This window comes from Budorcas taxicolor, chromosome 9, assembly GCF_023091745.1.
Source record: "Budorcas taxicolor isolate Tak-1 chromosome 9, Takin1.1, whole genome shotgun sequence".
Taxonomy (NCBI): domain Eukaryota; kingdom Metazoa; phylum Chordata; class Mammalia; order Artiodactyla; family Bovidae; genus Budorcas; species Budorcas taxicolor.
In genome coordinates this window covers 56,993,631-57,018,332 of record NC_068918.1, presented here as the reverse complement: position 1 = coordinate 57,018,332, position 24,702 = coordinate 56,993,631, and the positions used below count along the sequence as shown (strand labels likewise).

General features: G+C 38.9%; 1 protein-coding gene across 1 annotated transcript in view; it reads left to right on the top strand.

Annotated features, from left to right (window-relative positions):
* LOC128053352 (cytochrome b5 reductase 4) overlaps positions 1–24,702 on the top strand; it is a 116,286-nt gene that overhangs the window by 21,009 nt on the left and 70,575 nt on the right. Inside the window, exons 3-4 of the mRNA XM_052645867.1 lie at positions 11,488–11,588; positions 20,643–20,724. Coding sequence (XP_052501827.1) covers positions 11,488–11,588; positions 20,643–20,724 — 183 coding nt within the window. The remainder of the gene's footprint in view (positions 1–11,487; positions 11,589–20,642; positions 20,725–24,702) is intronic.

Genomic DNA, 24,702 nt, shown 5'->3' with positions numbered 1-24,702 from the left:
CTAGCTGCAAGTCTTGAAGCAGGTACTATGTACCTGGACCACCTATGGGCCTTTCTCAAATCTGCTGTGTTCACGCTTTTTCATGATCATCTCATGAGGTACAGGGACCATGATAAAAGAATTGAGTGGGTGCAGAATCCCCTTGTGTCTGGGCCTCTTGGAGTTCTAAATTGACATACTTGGCCCTAAAAGAGTTTGTTAAAATTCAGTTGTTTAAAAAAAAAAAAAAAAAATTCAGTTGTTATAGCAACATTTTTTTTTTTTTTCTGTTTTGGTCATGCTGCACAGCATGTGGGACCTTAGTTCCCCACCCAGAAATCAAACCCACACCCTCTGCAGTGGAAGCGCAGTGTCTTAAGCACCAGTGCTTAAGTCCCAGCAACATCTCTCTTTGCTGTGCTCTGTCAAAGTGATGAGAAGTGGTTCATGTGTCCCATTTCCTCAAAGGGGCTTGTCATCCTGTGGAATTTAGAGTCCTAACCACTGTACCACCAGGGAAGTCCACATCACTACATCTTAATTAATCTTCGTAGCTTGCTTGTTTTGGAAAATAGGAAATAACTCAAAGCATAAGGACATAGTTGGCCTTTTTTTTAATAGCAGGGCAGTTCAGCGCTGGGGTAACTGTCATTGGTAGCCCTGAGGCACAGACAGAGGGAAATTGTCACATGGAATAGGGAAGAGGGGTTTGGAAAACTGATCCTTTAGAGACAGGATGCCTTGCTTAATACTGTTGTATGTTGTAAATCAGTTTAAGAATAGTAAAGATAACTGTTGTTAATAATGTTTGGTCATTATTCTTTCTAGGAAAAGTTTATGGATTTTTTTCCCCAAAATACTCAAGAGTATAACTGACTGGTCAGACTGCTGGTTAATTTTTAATGCTTTTACATGTCAGTTTCCTTTTAGTTAAATGTCAGGACTATTTTTCCTAGTACTAATAACGTCACATAGTAATGTCACATAAGATGACCTTTGATAATTTGGCCAGTCAACCTTCTGAAGTGCTGGAGACCTTTATTACATTCCATTTCAGTTTTCCTGAGCAAACTAAGGCATCCAGACCAGATTATTTTAGCCCTTTTGTTAATTGGGCTGGCCATCATTGAAGTTGTTTGGTGCAGTTTGAATTTCTAAGTTATATTCAGGACAGTTGCTACCTGATTCTCATTTCTCTGAGGTAGTGCTGGTCTCATTTCTAGTCTCCCCATCCCGCTCCTAAAAATTGTGCAGCAGAACTTGACAGTAAGTACTTAAGATACTAATTTTTTTTTAATAAAATGTGTGTTTATTTATGTATTTTGGCTATGCTGGGTTTCGTCGTGTCACGTAGGCTTCTCTAGTTGAAGTGCACAGGCTTAATTGCCCTGCGGCACATGGGATCTCAGTTCCCCAACCAGGGATTGAACCCAAAATCTCCTGCGTTGGAAGGTGGATTCTTAACCACTGGACAGTCAGGGAAGTCCCAAGATAATAATTTTAATTTTAGAGGCTTTGGTCAAATGTTCTGCCCCTTCATGGTGACAGTGATGGCCCAGAAAACTGAATGGAAGTCCATGTATACAGGCAGAACATTTTTTTATCAATTGACTGGGGGCAGTGGCAGGAAGGGCTTCCCTGGTGGCTTAGATGGTAAAGAATCCATCTCTGCAATATGAGAGACCTGGGTTCCATCCCTGGGTTGGGAAGATCCCCTGGAGGAGGGCATGGCAACCCACTCCAGTATTCTTGCCTGGAGAATCCCCCTGGACAGAGGAGCCTGGCAGGCTATAGTCCATGGGGTTCGCAAAGAGTTGGACAGGACTGAGCAACTAAGCACAGTGGCAGGGATCCTCAGCCTCCTTTGTCTAAGTCTTTTTCTTTTAGGCTACAATTTTCCAATCATCTGCAAATGTTCTGCTGTGATGGGTGGTAGGAGGTGGATCTTGTTAATATTTTGACACATGAACTTTTACTTCTTGTTTTCAGTTCAGGCCTCTCCTCCACTAACTGTGCTGTTTCCCTGAGGGTGCTGTATCTCATTGCCCTAGGGAGTAAGCCTTCACTTCTTACGGATTTAGGTAGGGAGGGGCTTGTTACTTGGTTGTATGAGATGCAGGAGAGGATTTAAGCATCGTATTGCTTTTTATATTGAATTGTAGACCGTCCTACATGCTCACTTTCAGAACTACCTGGGGTTTCTGATTACTGCACCTTTTGGGGGTTCTGTTGCACGTACTGGCTCCCCTCCAAATTACACATAGGCTTTATTTCACCTTTCTTCACTCAGTTAATTATTGCTTATCATTTACTTGTCATTCTTCCAAAATTTTATTGTTGTCTTCTCCTCTTCAAATTTTTATGCCTTGCAAGGTTTTGGATAATAGAGTATTTTAGGACTTCCAGATTAAAAGCACTCATTTGCCTCTCACACTCCTCAAATCTTTCTAATGACTACAAAGAATAAATAAAGATTTGAGGAGTGTGAGAGGCAAATGAGTGCTTTTAATCTGGAAGTCCTAAAATACTCTATTATCCAAAACCTTGCAAGCCAACATTCTATTTATTGTTCTTAAATACCAAGGCCCCCCAAAGATTTAATCCTCTTAATCATTATAAAATCCATTTGTCTTTCATTACTTTCTTTTCCATTTGTCTCGATTGAAAGTAGCAAGTTAATTGCCCAACTTTCTAAAATAATGTGCAGAGTTCTGCTTTTGGTTATAGCTGATTAGCTCCTTTTGGGCTAACAGTACTGCAAATACCAACTATAAACTCAGTACAACATATTTTTAAAAAAAAGCTATGGAAAAACACAGGTGAGCAGCCAAAAGCAGACAGAAACTAGAGGGTAAGATTCATCTGTACTTGTAAGAAGGAATTATCACCAGGTGAATTGCCATTTCTTATGGATTTAACTTGAGGTCATGCCCAGTTTGGTATTGTGAAGGGTGACTGAAATTTAGATGTAGACCCCCAGTCTTGGCTTGAAGAGTTTGGAGTCTGACTCCAGTCAAGTTAAATGCCTGCTGAAATAGTCAATAACCTTTGGAGGAATGTAACAGAATCCAGAATTTGGCTGGCTTAAAGAACTAGATGACACAATTTGGAGCCTTTGTACTAACTGAAAAATGAGGAAGAAAATACAGAAAAAGTGATCCAGAGAGGAGTATAAGCTGTCTAAATCTTGCATATGGACAAACTCTGGGCAGCCTAACTAAGGCTAAAAGGATTGAACAGAGGTTTTAGTTTTCATTCCCCTACAAGGGAAACAAGAGTTTGGAGTTTGACTCCAGTCAAGTTAAATGCCTATTAAAATAGGCAATAATCTTTGGAGGAATGTGACAGAATCCAGATTTCCTACAACATATTATTTACAATGACCAGAATATAATGCAGAGTTTCTAGACATGGTCAAGGGAAAAGACAACTCTTTGAGATTGACCCTGAGGTGACCCATATGTTGAATTTAGTTCACAAGGATTTTAAAGTACCTATTATGACAATACTCAAGGAAGTAGAGAAACATAGGTTATATAATAAATGAACAAATATGAAATCTCAGAAAGTCTCATTTTTCATAATGAACAAATAGACTATAAGAAATGGGAATGTAGACCTGAGAAATGCTATATATGAAATAAAACATTTTACCAAATAGGCTTAATAGCAGATTGGAACTAACAAAAGGAAGCTTAGTGAACTTGCAGATAGATTAATAGGAATTATCCAGTCTGTAGAACAGAGAGGAAAATGACCCAGAGTGAAATGAATGGAGGCTCAGGGACCTCTGAGATAAAATAAAAATGTCTAATATATGTTAATTGGCAATTCCAGAAGGAGAGGAATAGGAGAATGGTACAGAAAAGTATTTAAAGAAAGTTTGGTCAAAATTGGTGAAAGGCCTAAAATCACCAATTCAAAATGAAAGAAAGTGAAAATTGCTCAGTCTTGTTCATTTCAACCCCGAAGACTGTACAGTCCATGGAATTCTCCAGGCCAGAATACTGGAGTGGATAGCCTTTCCCTTCTCCAGGGGAATCTTCCCAACCCAGGGGTTGAACCCAGATCTCCCACATTGCATGCGGATTCTTGACCAGCTGAGCCACCAGAGAAGCGAAGCATGGCAAATCCACACATGATCAATACAAAGAAAATCACATAGGGGCACATTATATTCAGACTGCTGAAAGCCAAAGATAAAGAGAAAATCTTGAAAATAACCAGAAGTAAAATAGCTGGACCCTATATAAAAGGTTGCTGAAGATAAAAAAAAAAAAACAAAAAACACCAGCAACTCTAAATTCTGTATCATTAAAGCTACTTTAAGGATACAGATGAAATAAAGATGAACTTTTTTGGATAAACAAAAACTAAGAATTTAGTATCAGCAGACCTATACTACAAGGAACTCTAAAGGAAATTCATCAGGTTAAATGGTAATGATACCAGATGGAAACTCAGATCTTTAGGAGATAGTAACTGTGTGAGGAAACAAGGATTAGTCTTTTCTCCGCTTATCTTTTAAAATATACATGACTTTTTCAAGCAAAAACTATAACATTGTGTTGTAGAGCTCCTTAAAGTGGCAGGAATGGAGTGTGGTAAATGGTTCTTATATTACATGTGAAGGGGTTACAACATTAACTGAAGTAAACTAGTTAAGCTTAAGGATATATATTGTAAGTAATGCCTACAACAGTCTCTTAAAATGAAATTTTAAAAACATATTTGGTTAGCCCAAAAGAAGTCACTGAAAGAGGACTAGAGACACAAACAGAAAACTTGAAGGGGAAAAAAAAAGAAAACTTGGTTCTGGGGAGGGAGGCTAATAAGAAGGTAGCTCTGAATTCAGTCACATCAGTAATTAAGTGTAAATGTAAATTTTTAATGAAAGAGAGATTTTCTGTGTGTATATATGTATTAGGACCCCACTTCATAATGAGAGATATGCTTTGAATATAAACGACAAGAGTTGAAAGTAAATGTGTAGGAGAAACTATACTATGTAAAAAGTAAATATATGGAATTCCATGAAGGTCCAATGGTTGGGGCTTGGTGCTTTCATTCCCTGGGCCCAGGTTTGACCCCCTAGTCAGGGAATTCTGATCCTTAAAGCCATGTGGCATGGCCAAAAAAAGACCAACCAGTAACTATAATAAGATGGGCTATATTGATATCAGATGAAAACTATTACCAGACAAAGAATATTACTAGAGATAAAAATATTTTGTAGTGTTGAAAGGGTCATTAGTAACTCTGTTTATAACCAATAACAGTTTCAAAATATATGTAGCAAACATTAATAGAATCAAAAGAAAATTCAAATTCACAGTCATTGTTGTGTATATTAAGCATCTTCTCTCAGCAATTGTTAAAACTAGATAAACATCATGTATAGTTTCATTTCATTTCATAGATAAACATCATATTCAAAAGTTTCATTATTTTATCTCCAAAATAAAACAATGAAAATACTGTGCCATTTCTTTACTGAACACAAGATGGCAGAGTAGTCACAATACTTGCAAAAATGGATCTGCACTGAATACAATGAAATATGCCATATTTTACTATGTGAACACACCTTTTTTCCTTCATTTATTTTAGAGCCAATAAAATGAACGGTGGTGATTAGTGTAATACATAGGCATACCACAGTATAGTATCGTAATACTTTGTACATGTGTGGTAAACATTAAATAAATTTTTGTTGGATGAATGTAATGTGGGGCTTTGGAGTTACATTTGTTTTTGAATTTTAAAACAAAAATTATTTTAAAATCTAATTATAAAAATAACACTTTTCCTTAGTAGTGGTAGTTTTCAGACTTTTTGGTTTTAAGATCCCTTTACTCCTTTAAAAATTATTGAGGATCCCAAAGAACTTTTGTTTATAATATTCATATCTATTGATGTTTAGAAATTGAAAGAATATTTAAATTTAATAAAAAATAAATTTACTGTATATTATCATAAATAATAATATTTTCATGAAAAATAACTATGTTTTCCAAAACAAAACATAGTGAATAAGTGGCATTGTTTCACATGCTGGCAATTATCTTTAATGTATGGCTTTGTAGGTGACAACTATATTCTGACAGCCCCTTCTGTTTTTAATCTTATGCACTTGTGAAAGAATGGGATTTTTAGAAAAGCAGGCAGCATCTTAGTATCACTATGAAAAAGTTTTGATCTTGGACCACTGAGAGAGTCTTGAGCTGTGGGGGAACCCCTCAACTGTACTTTGAAACTCCCTGACTTATAAAATAGAACAAAGAAAAAATGAAACATTATTAGTTACAGTGTGTGGCCATGGGGATACAGTTTCCTCCTCATGGTGGGCTATAAAGGGTTCACATATATGGTTACCTAACCTGAAAAGTTATGAGAGCCTCCTCTGGGAGATAGATTAACAGATATAAAATATCACTTGAGTCTTATGTTGTCTGTGTCATCTAGAGCTAGGGGTTAAGAATAGTTTGGAGCATGCTGCATTCCAGTTCTGAGTTCAGTTATTTGAGATATGAGGTGTGATTCAGGTTCTCTAGGTGGCAAAAGGCTTTTCGTCTCTAACCAGAGTTGGAGAAGTGATTAAAAAAAGAGCTCTCTGGAACTGTAAACTTCACCCATTGCTGCAGAGAATGGAAGATGATCTGGCAGTTGAACATAGATTGCCATATGACCCAGGAAATTCAATCCAATGTATATACTCAAGAAAAATACAAATATATGTCCACATAAAGACATGTACACAAATGTTCATAGCAGCATTATTCATCATAGCTAAAAAGTGGAAACAAGTGTTCCTGAGCTGATGGGTGGATAAATAAAATGTGATCCATCCATACGTGGACTATGATTCAGCCATAAAAAGGAATGAAGTACTGATACATGCAGCAGCATGGATGAATGTTGAAAATAGTATACTAAATGACAGAAGGTAAACACAAAAGATGACATATTGTGTGATTCCACTTATGTAAAAATGCCCAAAATATGTAAGTCTAAAGAGACAGAAAGTACCTTTGTGATTACCCAGGGCCAGGGAGGATGGGAGAATTGCTCTCTGAAGAATGTTTCTGCATTTTGTTAAATTGTGGTATGTATTATATGGTCCATGACCCCTATATAGGGAGTCATAATTTTTCACAATATCAGTATCAAAAGCTTGAAGGGAGTCTCCCCTGTAAAGAACTGATGAGTCTCTGTTTTTTTGTTTCCATTTTAAAACTTTTTAAGATCAAATCATGAGACTTCTGTAAGTAGTATCTCTTTTATCCTTAGCTGCTAGGAACTTCAGGATCACTTTTAATTGCTTAGTCATAATGACTTTAGGTTTGGCAACTGGTATGTTTTTGTTACACTTTTTAAAATTTGTACACACAAACTTACACAAGCTTGAGATTAATGTATTATGATAAGATGCCCATAGTCTTTATCAGTAGCAGTTGGGGTTTAGATTTAAATGTACAAATTTAAATGTACATGGAAAACCAGAGGCAGTGTTTGCTAAGATGGAAGAGCTCTTTGCATGTAAAATGGCAACATTAGTATTCAGGTTATACCTGAAATGATATTGAGATGTCTCCATCAATAACTTTCAGGTAACAAAAGACATATTAATACATCTCTGATCAATAAGTTGTAAAGACTGTCATTCTGTGATTGATTTGATAATTTTGAAGTGGCTAGTTTTTATTCTAGGAACTTACGTGAGAGCTCAGAGTTCCAGATATATAACATAAACAAGATAATTTAGTTTGATAATATTAGAACAGATACTGCCAGTGCATTGCCTAAAGAGGTCAGTGTAGCTGTTTTTCTGAGTGTGCTTTTAATTGCACTGCAGCTCTGCTAGGCTGAATTAGCTATAAAATGTACCCCCTGAATATTGCTATGGCATTTTTAAAGTATATGTTCCTAATGGAACTGATTTAGTTTTAGTAAGTGACTCCTCTTTCTCTTTTTTCTCCCCCAGCTTCATTGAGATTCAGTTGACCTATAACATTGTGTAAGTTTAGGGTGTACAACATTATGATTTGGTATGTGTATATGTTGTGAAATTAAGTTGCTGTTCTTCACAGTGGTCAGCCAGTCCATTTCTTCTATCTACTCCTGGTTGGGGTTTCAAAAACAAAATACAAAAAATAAAATATCAGCACAAAGGAGAGGATAGACAGGTAGGTAAGTCAGTAAGTAGCCTCCTTAAATCGCCCTCTACCGCTGAAAGTCATCCATGTAAATAATCTGAATGCACCAGTTGGGCTATGACTAGAGGATCCTGGTCTCAGCTGAGTTTCACACCATTTGGGACTGATGTTTCATGAATCCATTCCTACCCATTCTTGTTCTTAATGTTATTATTAGGATTTAGGTTTTGCAAAATTTATTAGTAGCCTAGCATTAATGAGATTGTATCTTTGGGTCCATTAATACTATTCATTTATGTTTAGAGGGCAATCAGCTGTGTAAATCTGCCACACCTGAACAAAAAAAGAACTTTAGAAAGAAGTTACATCATTTTAAAATTTAGAAAGTTGCAAAATTCTAAAAGTAAAGTGGTAAGAACTCGTGGGAGATGAATCTTGCACTTTAGAAAGTGCTGTTTAAAAGTCATGCAGGGTGCAAATTTGTTGTTGTTTAGTTGCTAAGTCATGTCTGACTCTTGGCAACCCTATGGACTATGGCCTGCCTGGCTCTTCTGTCCATGGGATTTTTCAGGCAAAAATAGTGGAGTGGGTTGCCATTTACTCCTCTAGGGGATCTTCCTGACCCAGGGATTGAACCCAAGTCTCTTGCACTGCCTGCAGTGGCAGGCAGATTCTGTACTGCTGAGCCAGCTAGGAAGCCCGTGGTGTAAATAGAATACAGTAAAGCATGAAGGAAAAGCATAAAGCTAGGTTCTTTGTGACTGTTTTTCTTCTGCCACAGTCAGAGGTCTAAGTTTTAGTTGGTAGGAAATGCTTTTGGGGGAAAAAAATGGAAAGAGATAAGAGGGAAGAAGAAAAAGAGGAAAGAGAGAATCTCTGAACCAGGGGAGATGCACCTGTCGCATTTTGGGACAGGTTTGAAAGTCTCATAATTAGCAAATTACTAATACTGCCAAATGTGGTTGGATCTAACATTTCTTGGGCTTTAATTCCACACAGTGAGGGATTTTATAAGCATTCCTAGTTTTGTGTATTTGAAGGGGATGAGAAGTTCTTCAAGTCTGGAGTCCATCAAAAAGGAGGGTAGGTTATGAGAGGATGAGGGTCGATGTAAAGAACTGGGAGGCAGTCAAGAACACATGGGAGATACAAGGCTCTCTGTGCTGATCAGGGACAGCTGTTAAGCTGCCTGGTCATCTCTCTGCTGTTGCTGAAACACATGGAGTTCCGTCAGATTAGATGATCATGTGTTATAGATTTCATGTTCCTGAGAAACACTAGAACTCTGAATGTTTGGAATGCATTCTGTGTCTTTAAAAACCTATTGGGAATAACTCTGATCCTAATCATTACTTCAGACATTTGTGGTTTGTGGGACTTCAGAGCATTAAACAATAGCAAAAATTCCTTCTAAATTGGCTGGGAAAGGTTTATTGGGAAGGAGAGAGGAGGATGCTCTACCAGTTCCCCCCGCCACCACCACTTTCCTGACTTATTTGGAGGATTGCTAAAAGAGAGATTTTGTGAATTTACCTCTCTTTGTTGCCTAAATTGTCTTTAAGTAATTTTATAAAGCAGTTCAGACTGGCTGGTTATTTTCCAAAATTAAATTGGTGGGGAAACTGCAGGTACCCTTCTTGGGTTTGAAATTTAACTACTTTCCTTCCAAGGTGATTATATAGGATGAACATCTTAAATTATCTGAGTTTATTTAAATTCATGGAAGTCATTACATAAAGAAGGATTAGTCCTGGAAATAAGAAAACCAGTTGTTCTCCTTGCCCTCTTAGGTATCTCGAAAGGCTAGGTTTGTCTATTATCTAGTTTTCAAATAAAGGATTAAAAGAAGTTCATTTCCTTGGGAAGACTATTCAGTGAGCTCTTCTCCTCTATTTGTTACTTCCTATTTTTCCTTCTTCTTAAAAGATAAAAATGTTACCAGAAGGTGGACTCCTTCCAGGGTCCAAGAGTGGACTCTTGTCTAATACTTGGGAATGAATCGTCCAAGGAGACACACATACTGACAGAGCAAAAGACATCATTGGAAAGGGGAACCTGGGTGGGAGAGTAGCAGGGTGAGAGGACCCAGGAGAACTGCTCTGCCATCTGGCTCGCAGTCTCAGGTTTTATAACAGTAAGGTTAGTTTTCCAGGTTGTCTCTGTCTAGTCATCTTACTTGTGCCTGTGATCGCATCTCTCAATCAAGATGGTTTCCAGTGCAAGGGTTTCTGGAAGGTTGGCAGGTGGGGTCTCCTTCCCCCTTATGCCCTCTCCTGAATTCTTCCAGCTGGCAGTAGTTTTGTCAGTTCTGGGTTCCATGTTGTGAGATAACACTCAAGCAGTTATTATCCTGCCTGGCCATGGCAGGAATGTTTCTGTCAATGTTTCCCTAACAGAAATATAGTTAAATATATGAACAGATGAAATAAATATTTGGGGAAGATGAAAGAATTCTTAAGATCTAAACAATAATCTTGGTTCCTTGAACAAGTGCAGAAAAGAATTGTGCTTGCTTTCACAGAGTGTGCCTCAGTGACCCAGTCCCCATCTCTCATCCTTTGCTGAGATGATTGATTTATGTTGACAGCTCCATTCTTTTTCATCAGATTCTCCTGCCAGGGCAATGGAGGATGATGTGATAATACGAGAGATAGAGGTGGGGGAAGAGGGATGAGAGGAGAGAGAACTTTTAAAATATTAAATTCAGTGTTTCATGATTTTGTGTGTGTGTTGGGAGGCAGTTCTCTTATAGGTCTTTTGCACATCTTGCAAGCTGAGGCACTGACTGTCTTGTTCTAGCCACCTTTTCAGAAATTTTTGTGTGGTGATCATCCTTCCGTGGTACAGCTAGTGTTTCCTTCTAGAGCAAAGGAGACGTTTGTTTACTGTTCAGTATAAACAGAGGTCATGCCTCCCTCCAGAACAAAGGGCAGGTGTATTTACTGCCCGTTTTAAAAGGTTCGGGGCTTCCTGTGCTCAAGGTTCCTTTTCCATCATGCAGCATGTTGAGTGTACAGCTGCTTATCTGGCCTTCTTCACATAGCTCTCTGGGAATTGGGGCTCAGGAAACTTACGTAGATGCTGAATTTTCTAGTTACTGCTACTGATGTAAGTACTCAGCTATCCTTTGTCTCTAACCTGGGAGTCTTGTGTTTTCTGTCAGGACCCATGAAACTAGCAGCCTAACTTGTTAGCTTGCAAGTATGGTGAAACCTCAGACCCTTTATATCCTTGATACTTCTAAGTAATGGTTTGTTAAGTAGGATGTATTTGGAAAAATTTATTGAAACATCTACTTTATACAGTTTTTAAGAAGTTCATTTAGGGTATTATTTCTCCTTATTTGATGTAGGCTTTGTTTATAATGTCAGCCCATATATGGAGTATCATCCTGGCGGAGAAGATGAACTTATGAGAGCAGCAGGATCAGATGGTACTGACCTTTTTGACCAGGTAAGGTGCTGAAAGTGATCATTCTATCCTAGTGGGACCACACTCTCAGGTTCAGTAGTGTGGCAGTGGTAGAGAGAAAGAAAACAGTGACATAAATTTCAGATGTGTTGGCTTGAAATTTGAAGTGTGGGAAGTTGCTCATAAATAGCAACTGCTCATTTAATTTGCCTTTGAGTTATTTTACTAACATTTTAGAGTTGCTCTCAAATCTGTGTCTGAGAGTCTACGTGTAAGTGTTTGCTGCCTTCTCTGCTGGCAACTGTTCACTCAGCTTTTATCAGTTTTGATCATGGTGATGATTGACTAATGAGGGCAGTAACTGTTAGAGAAAACAAGTCACTTAGCTTCTTGGCTCTTAGTCTTTAATTGTTTGGGGATTGTTACATAATCAGCCTGCTTTGTCATACTCAATCTGTATGTTATGTAGAAAGATCATTAATGAATAGGAAACATTTTTCCTAGAGTGATAGCAGAGATTCTGTATATATCAGAAGATATTTAAATGAGTCACTTTCCCCCCTTATATTTATTTAAGTGATTATTTCTTATACTATTTAAAAATTGTGTAGTATGTGATAACTACTATCCTTTGGCTGAATTGTTATCTTTAAACAACTATCTTGATAGGAATAGAAATTTGCCTTCCTCTGACGAAAGCTTTATTTTGTACTTTAATTAATAACCATGTTTAATAACCATGATTAATAACCATGTTGTAGTACTGGACTTTACCAGTTGAGATATCTGAACCAGTTGAGTTATTTTTAGAGTTGCCTTCTGAACAAATGAACTTTAATTTCTGTTCCTCTTATGTTCTCATCCATTTGGAGATTTATTTTTTTTACCAGGCTACCAGAAATACAATTTGTTTTGTATTTTAATGTACTTACACGCACCTGCTTAAATAGCCAAATATCATTTGCTATTAATGTTTTTACTGGTTTGGAGAAAAGTCATTTTTGCTTATCAGTGATGTTAGGATTCTCCTTGGGAGGCTCTTGTTAATTTAAGGTAAATTCCCATTGTAATTTGGTATTGGTTATCTGCTACCAATGCAAGTGAAATAGAAAAGTTTGGGAACATTTGCCAGGAAAATTTATCTACCAGATTTTCATCTGCTGTGTGTCAACTGGGGAAAAAAAAAAAAAACCAATGTGAGAATTGTGATTAAGTTTTATTGGTAGCAAAATGAGAACTGTAGTCTGGGAGACGGCATTTCAGAGAGCTCTGAGAAACTGCTCCAGTGGGGTTGCGGGAGAGGTCATATGTTTTTAGTGAAGTGGGGCACATATAGTCAAGCTCATATTTTGGCAGAAGCTTGCTGTTAGTCACAAAGAGCAGATGTCACTCTTAGTGATTTTAGTGCTTTTCTAAGTGTGAGAAGATGTAAGAATTTAGGCTCATAAAATCTTCTCTTGAAAATGTCTAACTCTCTGAAGGCCCTTTTTGCCAGTTTTTACCTGGACATAGAGTGTCTCATTCTTGATCTGTGCCCTGAATTCCTTTCAGGGTATGCTGAAGGTCAGTGGCTACAGTGGCTAGTGACTTCATCTTTGTAGAGGCAGATGGCAAGAGACAATTTTTAGTTGGCTTTTGTAACCTCTTGATTGCTGAATGTACTCTTCCATAGATGAATTTCCAGTAACATCTAGTCCTGTTTATATTTCTTAGTGTCATGTGATTGTAAGGACCTTATTTAAGCTTGTTTGGGGGGAAGTCATAAGAACTACTATATTGTTGAGTTCTTTAGCAAGTTCTACAATCCTTTTGTTGACTGAAGGAAAAAAGAAAATGCACTTGGGGCATTACTGTGCACTATCAGAAGCAGTCTGTCAGATAGCTTTGAGAAGCTGTTCCCAAAGAGGTAAGGGAGAAACCAGGATTTATAGGAATTTTTGCTGGGGGGAAAAAAAAAAAAAAACCACATCAATTGAATATCAAAAGATTATTACTAATCACAAAGAGAAAACCTCTCAAGTTAAAGATTTTAGTGTCTTTCTATGTATGAAAGTGAAAGTGAAGTCGCTCAGTCATGTCCGACTCTTTGCAACCCCGTGGACTATATAGCCTACCAGGCTTCTCCGTCCATGGGATTCTCCAGGCAAGAATACTGGAGTGGGTTACCATTTCCTTCTCCAGGGGATCTTCCTGACCCAGGGATCGAACCCAGGTCTCCTGCATTGGAGGCAGACGCTTTAACCTCTGACCACAGGGAAGCCCCTTTCCTATGTATAAGAAGATCAATTACTCCTTTTTTTTTTTTTTTTTTTACTTTACAATATTGTATTGGTTTTGCCATACACCTTAACTCTCTAGAGCCAGTATCCTCTTTTTCTCCATCCTGAATTCCCCTTGATGGGTGGTGATGGTTTAGTCACTAAGTCATGTCTGAGTCTCTTGCTATTCCTATGAACTGTAGCCCACCAGGCTCCTCTGTCCATGGCATTCCCCAGGCAATGCTGGACTTGACTACCGTCTCCTTCTCCAGGGGATCTTCCCAACCCAGGTCTCCTGTATTTCACGTGGATTCTTTACTGACCGAGCCACCAGAGGAGCCTGAATTCCGCTTAGGGCACCCCATAGCAGGCAGCTGTCATGGTTGATTGCTTTATGGCTACAAGATCCTTGTTTATTAAAATGGCAGGCTGCATTCTTTGTCCACGCTAGTTACCAGATTACTGCATTCCCCTTGTTTGTTTATGACTTTTCCTCACCACAGAAGGAAACTTTATATTCTAGAAACAATAGTGAGACTTCTTGTATCTTTAATATCTAGTATTTGAGTTGTACAAAGAATGTTAAGTAATCTCTTTACTGTCAGACTTCTGTCTAGCTTTTTTCTCACTCCTGATTACTTGCTTAGTATATTCAGTTGTTGGATGGACAGTGTGATAACCTGTTGATACTTGAGCTAAGTGCACCCTCAGATAACATCAACTCATATTCTTCTTCCCTTTTTTCCCTCTCTGTTTCCTGTTTCTGGAAATGAGAACTTGAAACCACTTGAGTAATCTTTGCCTTCTCTCATTTTGTTACTGAATCGGTCACCTGGACTTGTGCCCGAGTGTTAGCCTAGGCCAAGACTCCTTGTCTGAACCAGGAAGGTTCTTTTTTTGCTCAGATTTGTACAACCAATGACAAAACCAGTGTTGAGACTGCAGCAGCACAAGCTTTATTCAGTGGTCAAATGATGGAGAAGCAAGAACTAGTTCTCAGATCAATTTCTTGACCCTGCTCAGACTGAGACACCATATATATAGAAGGTTGAGGTAAAACGGAGGGAATTCGGTAAAGAGTGGGAGGAATAGTAATGACTTTTCTGAAACAGGGGTGTGGCTTGGATCCAGCCCTGAGGCAGTGCTCGTTTTCAGTCCTTTTTGGGGTGCTTCTAGTTGTTGTCATGGCAGTTGTCAGCTGTTGTGGCACTGGGGGATATGTGCCTTAGCGTGCTGATGTATTACAGTGAATGTATAAAGAGGACTCAGTCCACTGGAGGTCAGCAGGTCTTCTGCCATTTGGGCCTAGTTGGTTATAACCGATTCTTTAGAAAGTTCTTTAGGAGCAGCTTCATCCTTTTCTAATTGGGCCAGAAACTCAGATAAGGGTAGTTAGTTTCCACATGAGGGATGGGCAGTGTTAAGATTCTGGGGCAACACTCTTGGTAACAAATGTGCCCCAATATCCAATTTCTGGTGAGATTCTGTCTTTAAATATTGTACCTTTTCTCTTTCCCCACTGCCTCTAGTCAGGTCATCATCACCCTCTCTCACCCTAGTATTTGAATACTGTCCTGATACCTTTACCTTCAGTACCGTTTAGATAACAAGACAACTAAAGTAGTATTCTCAGAGACAGTTGTCTTAGAACCTTGCTCTACAGCTCTCGGAGGCTCACCATTGGCAGTTGTTGACTAAAAAAAAGTCACAACCTGAAAAGTGAGAGTTCTTAGGACTTCATTCCTGGAGGCAGCATCTCAAGTAGCTCTGAGAAATTGCTCCAAGGAGGCAGGGAAGGAGTCAGATTTTATAGAAGTGTGCAGCAAAGGGGGCAGATAGTCTGAACATGAAAGATTATTGTAAATTAAGGAAAGACAGATATCTCAAACTAAGAAATTTTGTGCTATTCTATATGTGGGACAATGACAGACTTTATTTCCTTGGACTCCAGATCACTACAGATGGTGAATGCAGACACAAAATTAAAAGACACTTGTTCTTGGAAGACAAGCTGTGACCAATGTAGACAGTGTATTAAAAAGCAGAGACATTACTTTGCTGACAAAGGTCCATGTAGTCAAACCTATGGTTTTTCCAGTAGTCATGTATGGATGTGACAGTTGGACCATAAAGAAGTCTGAACGCCAAAGAATTGATGCTTTGGAACTGTGGTGTTGGAGAAGACTCTTGAGAGTCCCTTGGACTGCAAGGAGATCAAACCAGTCAATCCTGAATATTCATTGGAAGGACTGATGCTGAGGCTGAAGTTCTAGTACTTTGGCCACCTGATGCAAAGAACTGACTCATTGGAAAAGACCCTGATGCTGGGAAAGATTGAAGGCAGGAGGAGATGGGAGTGACAGAGGATGAGATGGTTGGATGGCATCAACGACTCGATGGACATGACTTTGAGCAAGCTCCAGGAGATAGTGAAGAACAGGGAGTCCTGGCGTGCTGCAGTCCCTGGGGTCACAAAGAGCTGGACACAACTGAGCAACATGGAAAACACTAGCTTCAGGGTTTACTGAAATAATTTCTTTCAATGAAGTGTTTCTTAGCTATCTAGGGCCAGCATCCTGCGCCCATCTGTTTTTACACACCCTATCCCTCATCTGTAGAGAGTGGCTGTAGCCTGATAGGAAGTATTCTCCTTTTTTAATTCCCTTTTAGAACTAACACACAAAAAAGATGAGCTTATCATTATAGGGGACTGGAATGTAAAATTAGGAAGTCAAGAAACACCTGGGGTAACAGGCAAATTTGGCCTTGGAATATGGAATGAAGCAGGGCAAAGGCTAATCGAGTTTTGCCAGGAGAACGCACTGGTCATAGCAAACACCCTCTTCCAACAACACAAGAGAAGACTCTGCACATGGACATCACCAGATAGTAAACACCAAAATCAGATTGATTGTATTCTTTGCAGCCAAAGATGGAGAAGCCCTATACAGTCATGAGAAACAAGAGTGGGAGCTGACTGTGACTCAGATCATTAACTCCTTATTGCCAAATTCAGACTTAAATTGAAGAAAGTAGGGAAAACTACTAGACCATTCAGGTATGACCTAAATCAAATATCCCTTATGATTATACAGTGGAAGTGAGAAATAGATTTAAGGGACTAGATCTGATAGATAGAGTGCCTGATGAACTATGGACAGAGGTTTGTGACATTGTACAGGAGACAGGGATCAACAACATCCCCATGGAAAAGAAATGCAAAAAAGCAAAATGGCTGTCTGGGGAGGCCTTACAAATAGCTGTGAAAAGAAGAGAAGTGAAAAGCAAAGGAGAAAAGGAAAGATATAAGCATCTGAATGCAGAGCTCCAAAGAATAGCAAGAAGAGATAAGAAAGCCTTCTTCAGTGATCAGTGCAAAGAAATAGAGGAAAAGAACAAAATGGGAAAGACTAGAGATCTCTTCAAGAAAATTAGAGATACCAAGGGAACATTTCATGCAAAGATGGGCTCAATAAAGGACAAAAATGGTATGGCCCTAACAGAAGCAGAAGATATTAAGAAGAGGTGGCAAGAATACACAGAAGAACTGTACAAAAAAGATCTTCAGGACCCAGATAATCATGATGATGTGATCACTCTTCTAGAGCCAGACATCCTGGAATGTGAAGTCAAGTGGGCCTAAGGAGGAGCATCACTATGAACAAAGCTAGTGGAGGTGATGGAATCCCAGTGGAGCTATTTCAAATCCTAAAAGATGATGCTGTGAAAGTGCTGCACTCAGTATGCCAGCAAATTTGGAAAACTCAGCAGTGGCCACAGGACTGGAAAAGGTCAGTTTTCATTCCAATCCCAAAGAAAGGCAATGCAAAAGAACGCTCAAACTACCACACAATTGCACTCATCTCACGTGCTAGTAAAGTAATGCTCAAAATTCTCCAAGGCAGGCTTCAGCAATACATGAATCATGAACTTCCAGATGTTCAAGCTGGTTTTAGAAAAGGCAGAGAGAGGAACCAGAGATCAAATTGCCAACATTCGCTGGATCATGGAAAAAGCAAGAGAGTTCCAGAAAAACATCTATTTCTGCTTTATTGACTATGCCAAAGCCTTTGACTGTGTGGATCACAATAAACTGCGGAAAATTCTGAGATGGGAATACCAGACCACCTGACCTGCCTCTTGAGAAACCTATATGCAGGTCAGGAAGCAACAGTTAGAACTGGACATGGAACAAGAGACTGGTTCCAAATGGGAAAAGGAGTACGTCAAGGCTGTATGTTGTCACCCTGCTTACTAAACTTCTATGCAGAGTACATCATGAGAAACACTGGACTGGAAGAACCACAAGCTGGAATCAAGATTGCCAGGAGAAATATCAATAACCTCAGATATGCAGATGACACCACCCTTATGGCAGAAAGTGAAGAGGAACTAAAAAGCCTCTTGATGAAAGTGAGAGGAGAGTGAAAAAGTTGGCCTAAAGCTCAACATTCAGAAAACGAAGATCATGGCATCCGGTCCCATCACTTCATGGGAAATAGATGCGGAAACAGTGGAAACAGTGTCCGACTTCATGTTTTTGGGCTCCAAAATCACTGCAGATGGTGACTGCAGCCATGAAATTAAAAGACGCTTACTCCTTGGAAGGAACGTTATGACCAACCTAGACAGCATATTGAAAAGCAGCGACATTACTTTGCCAACAAAGGTCCATCTAGTCAAGGCTATGGTTTTTCCGGTGGTCATGTATGGATGTGAGAGTTGGACTGTGAAGAAAGCTGAGCACCAAAGAATTGATGCTTTTGAACTGTGATGTTGGAGAAGACTCTTGAGAGTCCTTTGGACTGGAAGGAGATCCAGCCAGTCCATTCTAAAGGAGATCAGTCCTGGGTGTTTTTTGGAAGGAATGATGCTAAAGCTGAAACTCCAATGCTTTGGCCACCTCACGCGAAGAGTTGAGTCATTGAAAGACTCTGATGCTGGGAGGGATTGGGGGCAGGAGGAAAAAGGGATGACAGAGAATGAGGTGGCTGGATGGCATCATCTACTCAATGGATGTGAGTTTGAGTGAACTCCCTGAGTTGGTGATGGACAGGGAGGCCTGGCGTGCTGCAATTCATGTGGTTGCAAAGAGTCGGACATGACTGAGTGACTGAACTGAACTGAAGTGAGCTAGGGCTTACTGGCTTACATGGGAGGGATATAATGGCTGATGACTGTGACACCCTTAAGTTCCTCAGCTAACAGCTGTTTCATTGCAGGCATTGTTCTCCCTCTTGGGGGCCCACCAGGCTCAGAAATTCACATTTGAAGGCCTGAAGTCCCTGATGGCTTTTTCATCCTTGTTTATTAATGTGGCAGGAAATATCCATTTCACACAATATAATACATTTAAGGTCATTAGTCTGGCTTTTGAGGGCCTAAAAATAATGTACCAAGTAAATATTCTCAACACGCACCTTGCTTTGAGCAAAGTGAAGTGCTTTGAGTGAATCGTTAGCTTTGACAAACTCTGTACCTTTGCTTCTTTGAATATCTTTCTCCTTATTCTACCTGTTAAAATTCTACATAGCCCCAGAGGTGGTACTTTACACATAACTGGATACTCCATAAATATTTAGTAAATAAAATTTCAATTTCTATTAGTGATTGTCCATTTATAATTATGTATATATTTTTTACATATTTTCTATTTTAGTGTAAATTTATATATTCAGGAAATGTACATAAGGATTCTGATGACAGTATTATTTGACCTGATTATTTTAATTATTATATAGCATTTATTGAATAATATATTATGATTTTCTGTTATGATCTTTTACAATTGGTCTTTTAGGTTGTTCCCAAAATTTTGCTAATATAAATAGTGCTATGATGAGTATCTTGGTGCCTGGATCTTTCTGTATATGTAAATATTTTCCCAGGTAAATTCCTGAATTACTAAATAGAAGAGTTGCATATTTTAAGATTTTTAGTGTATATTGAGAAGGTGTCCTCCAGAAAGGTTGTTTAAATGTAATTCCCATTTTTAAGTCTGGCAACAAATACTGTTAGTTGTTTTCCTTGAGGTGAAAATCTCACTTTGTTCATTTTGAAGAAAATGTCTATCAGATACCCAAGTCCAAGTAACTAGTGTATAGGTCATTCATTTTCTTTTACTTATAAACAGCCTTTCAAGAAAAAACACAGTTTGATATGCAAATCAAACAATTGCCTAAATGTTTTTCCTCAGGGAAACCATCTTACTTAGCAGCAGAAGTATTTTTGAGAACTTCCCATTTGTCACACAGCATATAAAAAAGGTCCTGAAACCAAGGGTTCAGGTTTAAGAAAGTTGTTTTTTTTTCTTTCTAATTATGGAAGGATATGCTCAAATGAAATCAATTCCCTCCATCCCCATGAGTCTGTGGTGGTGAAGAATATCATGATTGAGGCCATTGCCTTGCTATGTGCTAAGATGCAGTTTTACCCACATTGCTTTTTTAAAAACCGTTGCAAATGTCAACACAGTGAAAAAGGTAAATAACATCTTAGTGTTACTGAATTGGCCAAAAAGTTCATTTAGGTTTTCCCATAAGACATTATGGAAAAACCCAAATGAACATTTTAACCAACCCAATATTGACACTAGTCAAGACCTCATGGGTATCTGGGCATTGGGATTCTCCAGAGGTCTATAGACGACACTTGGAGAACATTTTTCTAAACTGTCCCTGCATATGCTCTCATTCTGTCCCTCCCTTGTTGACTAATTGAATCTGCTTTTTAGTTTTTCAGAGCAGTGTAAGAATGTCTAGTTTTGATCAGAAGGAAATGGTAGCATCTCATGAAGTTGGAGTCATGTTGCTTTTCTGTTACTTTTCTCCCACGGTAGGTTCATCGTTGGGTCAACTATGAATCCATGCTGAAAGAATGCCTGGTGGGCAGGATGGCCATGAAACCTGCTCTTCCTAAAGGTACGTGGATCCAGGACTAAACTGGCATTGGTGTTTGACACAGGTGTACTATCTTTTAGAGGAATTTCAGTAAATAGATTTAAATAAATCACTAAATCATTCTCATTTCACTGGCCTCCTAGTCCAGCCACTATAAAGGCTTTTTTTTAGTTATTTAGAATGAAACAGTGACTTTACCTGAAAAATTTGACTGTTTTGAGAGAACTTTCCATAGTGTGGGGAATAAACATAATTGAAGTGAAAGGACTTTGTTTACTCGGTTTTTGTTAGTCTTTTGTTACAAGACTCTATGTAACCAGTCTTGTTACATACAGTAGCTTAAACACTTGATTAGAGTTGACTTTTAGACTAGTTTCCTAGAGTGTAATTGTTTGAATATGTAATTGTATTCCCATGACTCAAAAATCAGAAAATATAAAAAGTTATACAGTGAAATTTTCCTTCCCATCTTTATCTCCCATTCCTTGACTATTTATCATAGACAACCCATATTCTGATTTTAAAGTACTTTTTTGAAAAACCCGTTTCTTGCCCTTACCTTGACAACTGCCACTCTGCAATCAGCACAGTGTTGGAGAGCATCTCTTTACTCCTAAGCTTCTTTTAGAATAGTGCCCTTTGCAAAGTTTCAACATGCGGTAAGAGTGGCAGAAGCACTTTGCATGAGTCCTTTACTGTGGATGGATTGGAGTCATTTATTTTGAACAACTCTTGATTTTGACATCCAAAGTAGGAGTAAATTGGCTTGTTTGACCTGACTCTGCTACTATTTATGTAGTTAAGTGAGTTTTGTATTTCCAGGGTTTATTGATGGAGGCCTCCTTTGGCTGTGTCAGCTTACCTAGATTTGAACCCTTGTTCCATGGCCTGTTGATGGTGCCATAAGGATAGCTCTTTCTATCACTGAGCCTCAAGTTTTTTTTTAATCTATGCAAAGATTGATAGGGCTAATAATTCATATGAGTAAATCAGCATGATAGCAGTGTAACAGATATGCAAAAAGGCTTTTTTCTTTCTACTAATACTACTACAAAACAAATAAGCATTACACGTATCTAGGCAGACTTCAGAAGTATTGCAAGTTGAGTTGCAGACCTCCACAGTAAAGCAGATACCACAGTAAAGGAAGTCAAATGAGTTTTTTGGTTTCCCAGTGCATATAAAAGTTATATTTACCCTCTACTATAGTCTGTTAAGTATGCAATAGCAGTATGTCTGCAAAAACAATGTACATACCTTAATTGAAAAACACTTCTGTATTGCTCATCCTGTTCGTGAGGCCGATTGTCTTCTGTTCATACTGTTTGCACTGTTTGCTGAACCCAGGGTAGGCAAGGCAAAAGCTATAAGGCTGGAAGGAGATTTGAGGCGCTATAAGAAGTGCAGACATGTTTATTCTCTCCTGGCTGGAACAGCAGCTATAACACAACCTCTCTCCTGGCTGATGCAGCAGCCATAGCAGCAGCCACAACATAACCGTAAAGTAGCCATAAGAGAACCATAACATAACCTCATATAACATAATCATGATGTCATTCCAGTGTAGCCTCAGTGCTGCATCAGCCAGGGCTTTCATGGTGAAACTCATACAGGCATGCCACACAAGGTAGCCCGTGACCAAGGGAACACCTCATGTGCAGGGCTAAAAGTGATCTCAGCTATTACATAATCATTATTTACAAAACGCAGGGCAAGAGTAAGAGGCCTTGGGGTGAGAGAGCCTGACCATGCCATCCTGGCTAATTTGCTCTTTTCCTACAGCTTTATTACTGAAAAAAAAGCTAACCATCATCTGAACCTTCAGCAAGTTGTAATCTTTTTGCTGGTGGAGTGTCTTGCCTTGATTTTGATGACTGCTGACTTATCAGGGTGGTGGTTGATTCCTGGAGTTGGGGGCAGCTGTGGAGTTTCTTAAGATAAGACCACAATGGAATTTGCCACATTGATTGATTCTTCCTTTCATGAATGATTTTTCTGTACTATATAGACCTATTTGATAGCATTTTACCCACAGTAGAACTTCTTTCAAAATCAGTCAGTCCCCTCAAATACTGCTGCTGCTACTTTATCAACTGAGTTTATGTAATATTCTAAATCCTTTGTTGTCATTTCAACAATGTTCACAGCATCTGGACTGGGAGTAGGTTCCATCTCAGGAAACCACATTTTGTGCTGATCCATAAAAATCAATTCCTCATTCCAGAGAGGCGGTCCTAAGATGGCAGAGGAATAGGACAGGGAGAGCACTTGCTCCCCCAAAATTCATCAAAAGAACATTTGAACGCTGAGTAAATTCCACAAAACAACTTCTGAATGCCAGCAGAGGACATCAGGCACCCAGAAAAGCAGCCCATTGTCTTCAAAAGGAGGTGGAGAAGTCTTGAGGCTACTGTAAAAATAAGACTGAAAACCAGAAGCAGGAGGCTTAAGTCCAGATCCTGAGAACACCAGAGAATTCTTGACTCCAGGGAACATTAATTGACATGAGCTCATCAAACACCTCCATACCTACACTGAAACCAAGCACCACCCAAGGGCCAACAAGTTCCAGAGCAAGACATACCACACAAATTCTCCAGCAACACAGGAACATAGCCCTGAGCTTCAATATACAGGCTGCCCAAAGTCACTCCAAACCCATTTACATATCATAACTCATTACTGGACACTTCATTGCATTCCAGAGAGAAGAAATCCAGCTCCACCCACCAGAACACCACCACAAGCTTCCCTAATCAGGAAACCTTGACAAACCACCCAGACAACCCCACCCACAGCCAGGAAACTCCACAAAAAAGAGAATTCCACAAACTTCCAGAATACAGAAAGGCCACCCCAAACTCAGCAATATAAACAAGATGAAGAGAGAGAGGAATACCCAACAGGTAAAGGAACAGGATAAATGCCCACCAAACCAAACAAAAGAGGAAGCGATACGGAATCTACCTGATAAAGAATTAAGAATAATAATAGTGAAAATGATCCAAAATCTTGAAAACAAAATGGAATCACAGATAAATAGCCTAGAGACAAGGATTGAGAAGATGCAAGAAAGGTTTAACAAAGACCTAGAAGAAATAAAAAAGAGTCAATAAATAATGAATAATGCAATAAATGATATCAAAAACACTCTGGAGGGAACAAATAGTAGAATAACAGAGGCAGAAGACAGGATTAGTGAGGCAGAAGATAGAATGGTAGAAATATATGAATCAGAGGAAAAAAGAAAAATGAATTGAAAGAAATAAGGACAACCTCAGAGACCTCTGGGACAATGTTAAACGCCTCAACATCTGAATCATAGGAGTCCCAGAAGAAGAAGACAAAAAGAAAGACCATGAGAAAATACTTGAGGAGATGATAGTTGAAAACTTACCTAAAATGGGGAAGGAAATAATCACCCAAGCCCAAGAAACCCAGAGAGTCCCAAACAGGATAAACCCAAGGTGAAACACCCCAAGACACATATTAATCAAATTATCAAAGATCAAACACAAAGAACGAATATTAAAAGCAGCAAGGGAAAAGCAACAAATAACACACAAGGGGATTCCCATAAGGATAACAGCTGATCTTTCAGTAGAAACTCTTCAGGCCAGGAGGAAATGGCAGGACATAGTTAGTGATGAAAGAAAATAACCTACAGCCCAGATTACTGTACCCAGCAAGGATCTCATTCAAATATGAAGGAGAAATCAAAAGCTATCCAGACAAGCAAAAGCTGAGAGAATTCAGCACCACCAAACCAGCTCTCCAACAAATGCTAAAGGATCTTCCCTAGACAGGAAACACAAAAGGGGAGTATAAACTCGAACCCAAAACAATAAAGTAAATGGCAACGGGATCATACTTATCAATAATTACCTTAAATGTAAATGGGTTGAATGCCACAACCAAAAGACAAAGACTGGCTGAATGGATACAAAAACAAGACCCCTATATATATTGTCTACAAGAGACCCACCTCAAAACAAGGGA